This window comes from Lactuca sativa, chromosome 5 (assembly GCF_002870075.4).
Source record: "Lactuca sativa cultivar Salinas chromosome 5, Lsat_Salinas_v11, whole genome shotgun sequence".
Lineage (NCBI taxonomy): Eukaryota > Viridiplantae > Streptophyta > Magnoliopsida > Asterales > Asteraceae > Lactuca > Lactuca sativa.
Genome location: NC_056627.2, coordinates 364,479,054 through 364,491,471, shown reverse-complemented (window position 1 = coordinate 364,491,471; position 12,418 = coordinate 364,479,054). Strand labels below are relative to the sequence as shown.

Genomic DNA, 12,418 nt, shown 5'->3' with positions numbered 1-12,418 from the left:
AAGTCCGATTTCCATGCATGTTTTAAAATATATTTAAAATTTTATTAACAGCATTTGACAAAAAAAAAACCATGATTTTTCAGCACATGACTCAATTAATACACCTAACCCAAAAGTCAAAGTTGACAGGCTAACGATCTCATCTTGGTTGGTTTGTTGGGTTGGATTAGATTAGGTCGGGCATTGAAGTGCGGCACCAGCTGCTCCTCTCGAACCACCAATCTAACACTAACTCTTTTGGGTCAGTGACTCAGTCACCCAGTCCAGTCATTTCCGCACCTTTGACCTTAAAATTTTATTGTGTGTCATGCATACCCCTAAAATTCTGGAAAATATCCCAATATACCCTTTAAACAAATTTTATACATCCATTGATCACCCTGGAAAATTAATCCGAACTATTCAAATAAGTGTTATGTTATTTGACAGTAGATTTGTATATCATAAAAGTCAAAAAGTTGCTATAACATGTTATTTTCAACTTTTATAATTTATTTAGATAAGTATTATAAACATCAACTATTTTATCACTTTTAAATACTAATTTAAATTAATAACTTTATATCCACACTTTTTTTTTTTAAACTTTTTGTTTAAATAAATTTTTGAATAGGTAAAATATAGGATATAATTTATAACTTTATATGCCGGTTCGTAATCAGATGTCGAACTTTATTAGATGAATATAATAATCAAAACAAAGGAAAAAAAATATTATGATGTTATATGAATCTTTTTTTTTTCATCATTTAATGACACGATAATTTGCACGGGCATCTCCAACCAACATATTTTTGGTGTAAATCTATTCCATTGTAAGAGCATTTTTCATATTAAATATGATATTATAAATGTTATTCATTAACAGTAAATTTCGTGTTGAAATACATGCGTCATTTATGGTTATTCAAGTTTGAGTTTATACATATTTAATTTATTTTGGTAGTTTTAGTTTTAAGTTTGTATAATTATAGTTAATTTAATTGTATATTTTTATTTTAAATTTGATATTTATTCCATAAAATGTTATAATTGTGTTATAAATAAACTTTTTTGGTTAATAATTTTTTATTTTAATAATATACCAAATAACACGAGTTAGTTGTATATTAATTTTTTATTTGGTTATATATATAGTAATGAATTTCTTAAGTTATTATCACAAAAAGATGTAAACCGGATTTATTGAAAACTAATAAATAAAATGAGTATTTTTGAAATATTTAAATAAGTTAGAAAAAAATATTTGAAATATTTTTTTTAATGGGTTGAAGATGGTCTAAGCAAACAATTTATATTTTTTTTTATCATAAATATTGTAATTCTCATGATGATTAAGCCTTAAATTTATTAGTTTGAATCTTATTAAACTATAACTTTTATAAAAATAATAATATTGATTTATACAAAATTTAGTTGACATGATTTTATTTATAGCTAGTTTCGTTATTTGATATCGTTTGTGAAGTTTTGATATTATTATAAATTATTTATTCTTGTTAAATATTGGATATTGGATATTTATAGCAATGATCAATAAAAAATATTTTATTTGTAAGCTAGAAACATACTAATGCCATCTTGCCCTTTCCAAATCCATAAGGCAATCAATTGACTGACATAAAAATAACAATCTTGTTGTCTTTGACCAGTTTGTAATAATATCTAGTTTATTTGGTCTACATTATGTCAATTATCAAATATATGCAAGCATATACAAAATAAAAAATAAATTATTACACTTTCAGAAATAAATGCGTATCCATTGTAAATTTTTTAGACCAAATTATCAAGAAATAAATCAAAATAAATTACTACACTTTCAGAAATAAATGCATATCCATTGTAAACTTTTTAGACTAAATTATCAACAAATAAATCAATAATCGGTCCAAAAACTTTTTAGGACTGAGAATTAGGAATTCTATAAGGGTATTTTGGTAATTTTGGTATTGAAAATGTGATCAAAGGAGTATTCTCTTGTATAGTTTGTCTCATTTTGGGTTTAGTGTTTTATTGGGTCCTCCTTGTTTACGTTTTACTTTATTAATTTCCATAAGCCGACGCCCGACAGCTCCTCTTCTAAAACACAAACCCACGCCAGCGTCTACACAACAAAGAATCAAAAAGGGCCAACCATAGTTAGTTCTAGAAAGTAACGCAGAGAGATCAAGCTGGAATGGGTTGAAATCGAGGTTTTCAGCTGTGTAAATTTTATATAGTATTGTTTTTGCAGTTGCAGAATCGGAATCGCAACTGAATTTCGATTTTTCTGGTAAATTCTCTCACAGTCTTCGATTTGATTTGTTAGTTCCGCGACTCCCGTCATTGTATTCTAAACTCACACGGATGTTGATGACATGTTTGGTTGCTGTTTTGAATGATCGCTGAACTGGTTTACAGCTTTTTATCGTGTTTTTAGCTTAATTCTGTTATGATCACGACCGATCGGGGTAGGGTTTCCTCTTTTGTTAACTCTTCTGTGGCTGTGTGAGATGTTGAGAAGTTTTGGATCTCTGAGCTTTAGGTTTGATTACTAATTTTTTTTGTCAATTTGGTGAGTTAGGGCGTTTTATGAAAAGGATATATTGGTTTAAAGCTCATAAATACAAGGCACAACTGAATATTTAGCAATTATGAAATTTTTAGTTTGAAATCGTTTTCTGGTATGTTCATTTTTCCAATTTGGTTTGTGTTTGATTCCCTGTATTATCGGAAGATTGAATTTCATTTTTTGGTATACCTGCACTGTTATTTTTATTACTTTGGACTTATGTTGATTTTGTGATGATCTTGAATACATAACTACTTCTCAGACTATTAAAGCTGAATCGTTTCATTTTTGTTTGTTTGCTAGGAAGGACAAAACAACTGAATTGTGGTTTTTCACTTTTATAAGCTCCACATCCGTGACAAACTTTAGAAATTCTGCTCTACTTGGAAGGTTGAAACCATGGCTACTTTGTCAAAAACAGACTCCAAGCGCATGTATTCTTGGTGGTGGAACAGCCACATTAGCCCCAAAAATTCAAAATGGCTTCAAGAAAATCTTACAGGTATAGCTTTCTTACATCATAAGTATTGTCTTCCAATCTTCCTCTTTCCTTTTTTTTTTCTATGGTGGAAGTCAATATGTACATAACAGAAGAGATTTATTGATTTCTCTGTGCAAATGCAAAAATTCTCAATTGACTATACCAAACTATAGCTATTTTAATGCAAAAATTCGTTATATTAGGCCATCGATGCTTTGAAACCTTATCATACCGAGTTGCCTATGTTCAAAGTATATTTGACCATTTTCTTAATATTACTCAAAGGGCAACAACTCTTCACTACAAAAACACATGTTTTCTTTTGAAAAGTTGTTGCAGTTTAGTTAAATCTACCAAGGGTCTGTTATCAGAAATTACCACTTTAGGGTAAATAAAAATGTTACGACTTTCATCTGTGTTGTGTAATTGGAGTTATTATAACTAGCACTTCTATTTAATATTTGGATATATAACAGGGTATGTTGCATACTTTAGGTATTTTGTTATTTCTTGTTCTGCTGTTTTCGTGCTCATTAATGTTTTTTTTCCTTGTATGAATGAATAGATGTGGATATCAAAGTAAAAGCAATGATAAAGCTCATAGAAGAAGACGCGGATTCCTTTGCTCGAAGGGCAGAAATGTACTACAAAAAGCGTCCCGAGCTTATGAAACTGGTGGAAGAGATGTACAGAGCTTATCGGGCATTGGCAGAAAGATATGTCCATGCAACCGGGGCCCTCCGCCAGGCCCACAAAACAATGACAGAAGCCTTTCCAAATCAAATCCCCTCAATGGGTGATGATCCTTCTGCTAATTCCCCCTATGATGGTGATCCTCAAACACCAGACACAAGAACCACTTTTGACTCCAATGACTTCCTGAAAGATGAAGATTCAGATGGGTCTGTAGGAAACGTGAGAAGAGGGCTTAAATTCAATGATTCAGAAGATGGAAGCAACAAAAATCGGTCTCGGGATCGAGGGTTCTCTGTAATTGAGAACGTGGGCATGACTGATAAAGAAATCTTATTGCTAAAAGAGGCTTTGGCTAAATTACAAGAGGAAAAGGAAGCTGGTCTGAAGCAGTATCAAGAGAGTCTGGAGAGATTATCCAAATTAGAGTCTGAAATCTCTCATGCACAAGAGGCTTCCAGTGAACTTGTTAATCGAGCTAGCAAAGCTGAAGCTGAAGCTCAATCACTGAAAGATGCCCTCCAAAGATTAAAAGCTGAAACTGGAGAAAATCTTGAACTTTACCACAGGGGCTTGGAGAAGCTAGCCAACTTGGAGAGAATGATAATCGAGCAAGCAAAGGAAGCCGAGATTGTAGTTGGAAACTTGAAGGAAGAAATTGCAAGATTGAAAGAGGAAAAGGATGCGGCTTATGATCAGTATAAACAATCTTTGGAGATGCAATCGGAATTGGAAAAGAAGTTAACGGAATCAGAGAAAGAAGCAATGAAGTTCCATGAACGTGCTGAAAAGGCCGAAGCTGAAGTTGAAAACTTAAAGTTGGCAATTGCAGAATTGACCAAAGAGAAAGAAGAACAAGCTCAATTATACCAGCAATGCTTGGAGACTATCTCAAGTCTAGAGCTTAGACTCGCGTGTGCTCAAGAAGAAGCTGAAAGACTCAATAGTGAGATCGATAATGGAGTTTTAAAGTTAAAGGGTGCAGAAGAACATAATGTGATGTTAGAAAGGTCAAATGAGAGTCTTCACTCGGAGTTGGAATCCGTGATTCTGAAGATGAACACTCAAACACAAGAACTAACAGAGAAGCAAAAGGAATTGGGAAGACTCTGGACTTGCATACAAGAAGAACGCCTACGGTTTGTTGAGGCTGAAACCGCATTCCAGACTTTGCAACAGTTACACTCCCAATCTCAAGAAGAATTAAGATCTTTGGCTACAGAGTTGCACAATAAAGCTCAGATTTTGAGGGATATTGAAACACGTAACCAAGTTTTAGAGAAAGAGATACAGAAACAGATTGAAGAGAACAAGAATTTGACCGAGGTCAACATGTCTTCGATTGTGTCCATGAATGATATGCAGTCACAGATTGGTAGCTTAAAGGAATCCAACGGGAAGCTTGTGGAAGAGGTTGACCTTCGTGTTGACCAAAGAAACGCGCTTCAGCAAGAAATATATTGCCTGAAAGAGGAACTTAATGAATTGAACAAGAATCACCAGGCTATTGTGAACCAAGTTGCTGATGTGGGGTTGAACCCAGAAAGCTTGGGGGCATCTGTAAAAGAGTTGCAGGGTGAGAACTTGAATCTGAAAGAACAATGGGAAACAGAAAAAAGTGAAAAAGAAGCTCTATTGGTGAAACTTGAAATTATGAATCAGCTTCTTGAGAGGAATGGTGTTTTGGAGAATTCGCTTTCGGATCTGGGCGAAGAGTTGGAAGGGGTAAGGAGTAGATTAAAAGCACTTGAAGACTCGTATCAGTCTCTTTCAGAAGAGAAATCTACACTTTCTGTTGAAAAAGCAAATTTATTAGGCCAGTTACAAGTAACGAGTGATAATTTGAGCATAGTGTCGGAGAAAAACACTGTTTTGGAGAATTCTCTCTTTGATGCCCATGTCAAACTTGAAGTCTTGAAGCAGAAGTCAAAGAGCTTTGAAGATTCATGTCAATTGCTTACTGATGAAAAATCGGTACTCATTTCCGAAAAGAGTATTCTCGTCTCGCAGATGGAAATCACCGAGAAAAACCTCAAGGATCTGGAGATGAAATATACAGATTTACAAGACAAGTATTCTTCAATGGAGAAAGAGAGAGACTCTACACTTCACAAAGTAGAAGAGCTACACGCTTCATTGGCTTTACAAAATCAAGAACACGTCTCCTTTTCACAACAGAATGAGAAGCAATTGAGTACATTGAGAACCCAGATTCAGATCCTAGAAGAAGAGAATCGAAATAGAAGCAAAGAATTCGAAGAAGAGCTCGATAAAGCTTTTGGTTCTGAAATCGAAATCTTCGTCTTGCTTAGATGTGTACAAGATTTAGAAGAACAGAATGTTTCTCTGTTGAATGATTGCCATAAACTTCAAGAAGCCACCATGTTGTCTGAAGGTTTGGTTCATGCGTTGAAGCAAGAGAAAATCGAAAGCCAGGTAAAGATAGAATCTTTATCTAACCAGAACAACAGATTGAAGATGGGAATGAATCAGTTGCTGAAAGTTGCTGGTGTTTCTTTGAACTCTGGATTTGAAACTGACCAACATGAAAGATCTTTCGATAGTATACAGACAAAATTCGAAGGAACAAACCGTTCCCTAACTGAAAATCAAGACAAAAACACGGAATTAGTTGTTGAGATATCGATCCTAGTCACGCTTTTGAAGCAGCTCAAAACCGCAGTGGCGGATCTCGAGGCGGAAAAGGGCGGTGTTCAACACGAGTTAAGTGTCGGGATGGCAAAGATTCTCGAGTTGGAAACCGAGGCACGGAAGCTTTCGGAAATGAATGATAAGTTGAGATTGAAAGTGAGTGAAGGAGATAATACTGAAAAAATGCTAAAATCTCAATTAGAGAAGTTACATGGAGAGATGTTGGTTGTTCAAGAAGCTTACAGAAGTTTACAGATGGACAATTCAGTGGTCCTGGAAGAAAACAAGTCTTTATTAAAAGATAAGATTCACATGAACAACAAGATTCGTGTTTTGGAAGAGGAAAACGACGTCTTTTTTGGTGATGTATTAAGTCAGAGTATCCTCTCTCATACTTTGAAGACTTGCCTTGATGAGAAACATGAAGAAGTCAACGGGTTAGGTTGCGATTTACAGAAGCTTCTTGTTGTCAACAGCACAATAGCTGACAAAATGTCTGTGATTGAGAAGAAACTTAAAGATGCAAGAACCGAAAATCTCCGTCTTAAAGAGAATTTGGAGAAATCCGAGATGGAATTGGAAACGGCTAATTCCGACCGTGTTCGATTGGAATCGGAGTTGGTCACCGGAATCAGTTTGTTGCGTTTAAAGGAAAAGGAACATGAGGATGCGGTCCAAAAACTGATGATTTTAGAGAGTGAAAAGACGGGGTTATCCGAGATTTTATCCGGTTTGCAGAGAGAAAATGAGGAGGTTAAAATGACAAGAGATGAACAGGGGAAACAGATTGTGAAATTGTTGGAAGATAATGATGATTTGAAGGATTCCCTTGATGAGAAACATGAAGAAATCAATCGGCTTGGTGAAGATCTTCAAAAGCTTCTCGTTGTCAACAACACACTTGCTGACAAAATGTCGATTGTTGAGAAGAAACTTGAAGAGGTGGAAATTGAAAACCTGCATGTTAAACAAGATTTGGAAAAATCCGAGCATGAATTGGAAACGATTAAATCCGAACGTGATAGATTGGATTCTGAGTTAGCAAACGGAATCAATCTGTTGCATTTGAAGAAAAAGGAACATGAGGAAGCAGTCCAAAAACTTGTAGTTTTCGAGAATGAAAAGACCGGGTTGTCAGAGATGTTGACTAGTCTACAGAGAGAGCACAATGAGGTACATATGACAAGAGATGAACAAGGGAAACAGATTATCCAATTGTTAGAAGATAATGATGATTTGAAGAAGTCCCTTGATGAGAAACATGATGAAGTCAATCGGCTGGGTGAAAATCTGCAAAAGCTTCTTCTTGTCAATAACACTCTTGCTAACGAGATCGGTGTGGTCGAGAAGAAAATGGAAGATGTGAGAAATGAAAATCTGCAACTCAAACAGAATTTGGAGAAATCCGAGCAGGAATTGGAAACGCTGACACGTGTCCGTGATGAATTGGATTCCGAGTTAGTGAATGGAAACAATCGGTTGCATGCAAAGGAAAAGGAACATGAGGAAGCGGTTGAAAAACTGGTGATTTTAGAGAACGAAAAGATGGTGTTGACCGAGATGTTGACCGGTTTGCAGAGAGAAAACAGGGAAGTTAAAATGGCAAGAGACGAACAGGAGAAACAGATTGTCAAACTTTTAGAAGATACCAATGATTTGAGTAAAGAACGTATGCTCCTACGTGAAGCAACTCAGCTTTTGGAGGTCAAACTGCACGAATTGACCGAAGAACACGAAAAAGCAAAACAAAAAGAGGAGACAACGAGTTCCGAGTTGGAAAAGGAAAAGGACAAGAATCAAATGTTGGAAACACAGGCATCAGAAGTGTATGGTGATTTGCAGACTTCTGGTTTATATCAAGTTTTATTAGAAGAGAAGATTCGTGAACTTACTCAAGTTTGTTTGAGCCTCCAAGAAGAAACTAATTCCAAAGATGTCAATTCCAAATTACTCAAAGAAAAAACTGAAACTTTGGAAACCGAGAATGAAGACCTCAAAGCTCGTTTGGCTGTATATCTCCCTGCCCTCGTGTCATTGAGGGATTCCATCTTATCTCTCGAAAGCCATACCTGTATTAGAACCAAAGTTCCAGAATCTGAAAATGAAGAACACAAGGTAATATTTTATTTTATATATATATATATATATATATATATATATATATATATATATATATATATATATATATATATATATATATATATATATATATTCAATAGAGAACCATAATTAAACAGGGAACCAAGGCAGCAATCGTAAGTGTCGTATTGCAAACAATCTACCGCCAAATATAAGGTTGTATATTTCTTAGTTGGATGCGCATGCACCGGATTATAGCAAAAAACTTTTTTTTTCCTTAAATTTTTAGGCCATATTTTTTGTAAAAAAAGAAAAAAACCAAATGTATCAAAATTCAGAATTTTTTGTCCTCTGTAAATAGACATCCATATTGATATACAAAAAAATTGATTTTGTTAACCTTACAGCTCATTCAGATTTACAATGTGAATATGAACTGTGTATAATTTAATTGTTGGCATTTACAATGTGAATTTGGTTATATGATATTGATTGATATGTGGGGATCTAAGTAATTTACATGTGAATTTTAGATAAATTCACTTGTAAATCTCACAAATCTCATTATGAATAATCAAAACATTGAAATAGTATAAAAGGAAATGAACCTACTTTGATTCGTATGTAAATGTGAATATGTAGACGAATTCACGTGTGAATGTAAGTAAATTCACATGTGAATTTCACTAAATTAATTTGCGAATGATCAAAGCATTGAAATAGGAAGTTAGATTCACATTTTGAATGCTAAAAACTGAATTATATAAGGTTACAGTATGAATTTGGACAATTCAGATTCACATTGTGAATTTTGGAATATTTAGTTTTTTTTTTCAAAAAAAATAATGCCTAAAATTTGAGAAAACGAAAAAAAGAAGTTTTTTTTCTATGATCCAGTGCATGCATGTCCAACTAGTAAATTTACATCCCCATTTTTGGTCATTAACCATTTGGATTCCAACGCTCATGATTGGTTATTTGTTTCCTTGTTTAATTATGGTTGTGTATTGGCCCTAACCCTGTTATTATTAATATATATGTTTGTATTTGGAGTAATTTAGAATGACGTGTTTCTGTAATTATGAGTATTTTCAGGGTGCTGAATCCTCAAGCATGGAAGAGGATCCGTCTGTTGAGCTGCAGGATCTGGAAAGTAAGGTTAGATCTATCGAAACCGCTGTGCTTGAAATGCAGATGTTGGCAGTGCAGGACAGGTTGGATTCCGAAGCAAAGCTGGAATCGGCAATGAGGCAGATAGAGGAATTGAGTTATCAAAAGAGTTCCCGTAAATCAAACAGTAAGCCAAAATCAACATCGGAAATTTCGGAAGTTGAAATCGGAATCCTACCGAAAGACATCATGTTGGATCAAGCATCGGAATGTTCCTCATACGGGATGAGTAAAAGAGGAGCCATCGAAGGCGAGGCATGGGAGAGTGCCGATAAAAACGGTAAATTCCGACACCATCCGACCGCCTCCGAGGTTTCTCTGGAAACTCTGGAATCGGAATCCAACGTGGTGATGGAGATGGAGAAACCAGAGGTGTCGAAGAGATTCCGGGGAGACGACGGAAACAAAAGAAAAGTATTGGAAAGACTGAATTCCGATGTTCAAAAGCTTACAAACCTTCAAATCACAATCGAGGATCTAAAACGGAAGGTCGAGATAACCGGAAACAGCAGAAGAGGAAAAGCAATGATCGAATGCGAGACGTTAAAAGGCCAACTCATGGAAGCGGAATCCGCAATTCAAAAGCTATACGAACTGAACGGAAAACTGGTGAAACATATCGAGGGCCATTCCAACTCATCAACAACACCAGAATCGGTAGAAAACGAAAGCTTGAGAAGGAAAAAGGTGTCTGAACAAGCGAGAAGAGTATCTGAAAAAATCGGTCGGTTGCAGTTAGAAGTGCAAAAGATACAATTCGTGTTGTTGAAACTGGATGATGAAAATGAGGCACAAGGAAAATCTCGTTTTATGGATACTAAAAAACGAGTTCTTTTGAAAGATTATCTTTATGGTGGCGGAAGAACAAAAGCAACTGTTAGCAGCAGTGGGAGAAGAAAGAAGAGCAACTTTTGTGCTTGTGTTGAGCCTTCGACTAAAGGAGATTGATTGACTCATTGAGATTCATTTCTTTCTGCGTATTATATATATTATAGTAGACTTCATAATAACAAACCATCCATCTACATCTACATCTACATCTACTACCTTTTTTTTTCGTCTATAGTTATGGAGTAATTTTAGTGTGTTTTGTTTTTTAAACGTTGCAAGTTGTATGTATGGATTATTTTGGGTTTATTAGGGAGAAGAGAGAGGAGGCCCACCTATGCTATGTTCCCATTTGATTTGATCTGGAGAAGCTATTTTTAGAGAGCTTGCTTGGTTTGCACTTTGTACTTTGTAGCATTGTCAATGTCATACTTGTTTTCACGTTTTATCTAGAGGTAGAGGTGCTAATTTTTACTTTTTTACAGTCACTTTACTTTTGAACGAATATGTTTATCTGGGTCTTTTTTTTATTTTTTTTTTTATTTTTTTTTTATCTATAACTGTCTAAAGTGAAAACATGTAAATGACGATGCCTACTTCTGCATTAATTGTTCATAAAAATTTAAAATTAAGCTAAAAAGGTTTACAAGGTCACCTGATAATAATAATAATAATAATAATAATAATAATAATAATAATAATAATAACAAAAACAACAATAATAATAATAATAATAATAATAATAATAATGCATAAAAAACTTCCAGCATAATAGACATTAAATATATTAGTTTAGAAATAAAACATAAAAAGCCATTTAGCTTGCTGGTAAACATCATCCCTTCTACAAGGGAGACCTAAGTTCTAATCCCGTAACCTTCGTTAGCGAGTCAGGCATATCAAACAGGGTCTTATTAACTTTTTACAAATTTATTTATTATCATTTTTTGTAGTAATAACTTTATAAAATATATTACTACAAATTATAACCAAATTATAACCAAATACATGTTATTAATTATTATCAATTTACTATATAACATAATATTAATAAAATACATAGTCATATTTATAAACTAGAAATAAATAAACATCATAATACATGGGGTGACATTTTGCAATGATGCAAGAGGTGGAGTGGGGTTGGAGCCAATTTTGATCAGTGGCGTAACCAATATTTCATTTTAGGGTATGCCAAATTTCACAAACTTACATATAATATCATAATACAAATAATTAATTATAAATATATACAAATACCAACCTTGAGTTTGTGAAATGAAAACACTGTAGCTAAAAGTACTTCTTATAATGCATTGTTTACAACTTAATAATAGGAAAGAATCACATACACACGACTGGACACACAAACTTTATTTGTTTTCTTATAAATTACAGAAATGACCCTTTCTATTCATAATAACTTACAATCCATTTTTCTTTCTTTTGTTTCACTTTTTACCCTTACAATCTAATTAACCTGCCATTTGCAACCTATTTTCTTTTTCTTTTTGCTTCTTACCCTTATAATTCATGTGTTCTTACACTTTCTTCACAATAGATGCCCTTTTATTTTTACTTGTCATTTGCAGCCTTTTTTTTTTTTCCTAAAAACCTACGTTTTTGTAAATACATGTTGCAAGATCAGTATATACAATGTTACCAACCTTGTATATTTTTCTACCAACAACTACAATATTACCATTTATAACCTTTTTCCTTTGTCATTTTGCTTTTTACGCGTATAATCTACATGTTCTATACACTTTTACAATAGATACCATTTTTCATTTTTACTTGCCATTTGCGGCCCTTTAATTTTTTTTTTATCCTAAAAAACTATGTTTTTGTAAATATACGTTGTAAGATCGGTATATACAATGTTACCGATCTTATGTAGTTTTCTACCAACAACTCAATGGTATTTGCCTTTTATCAATAAAATTATTAAATTCAATTAA

At 33.9% G+C, this 12,418-nt stretch overlaps 1 protein-coding gene across 2 annotated transcripts; it reads left to right on the top strand.

Annotated features, from left to right (window-relative positions):
• Positions 1-2,005: 2,005 nt before the first annotated feature.
• Positions 2,006-10,905, top strand: LOC111899080 (protein NETWORKED 1D). 2 transcript variants are annotated; one of them, XM_052763835.1, is made up of 4 exons: positions 2,006-2,275; positions 2,858-3,056; positions 3,601-8,495; positions 8,618-9,483. In XM_052763835.1, exons 2-4 carry the CDS (start codon positions 2,954-2,956, stop codon positions 8,672-8,674), a joined length of 5,055 nt encoding a protein of 1,684 aa, XP_052619795.1. In that variant the 5' UTR covers positions 2,006-2,275; positions 2,858-2,953; the 3' UTR covers positions 8,675-9,483. The 2 variants fall into 2 exon arrangements, with proteins under 2 accessions (XP_052619795.1, XP_023750735.1); XM_023894967.3 differs by lacking the exon at positions 8,618-9,483 and adding an exon at positions 9,555-10,905 and having other exon boundaries at positions 2,009-2,275.
• The last annotated feature ends 1,513 nt before the right edge of the window (positions 10,906-12,418 follow it).

What these genes read in the sequence shown, in the direction of transcription:
- LOC111899080 (XM_023894967.3), top strand. Translation starts at nt 2,954, where the DNA reads ATGGCTACTTTGTCAAAAACAGACTCCAAGCGCATGTATTCTTGGTGG. An exon ending in GCTTCAAGAAAATCTTACAG is followed by an intron (nt 3,057 to 3,600) that starts GTATAGCTTTCT and finishes ATGAATGAATAG; the next exon opens with ATGTGGATATCAAAGTAAAA. An exon ending in CTGAAAATGAAGAACACAAG is followed by an intron (nt 8,496 to 9,554) that starts GTAATATTTTAT and finishes GAGTATTTTCAG; the next exon opens with GGTGCTGAATCCTCAAGCAT.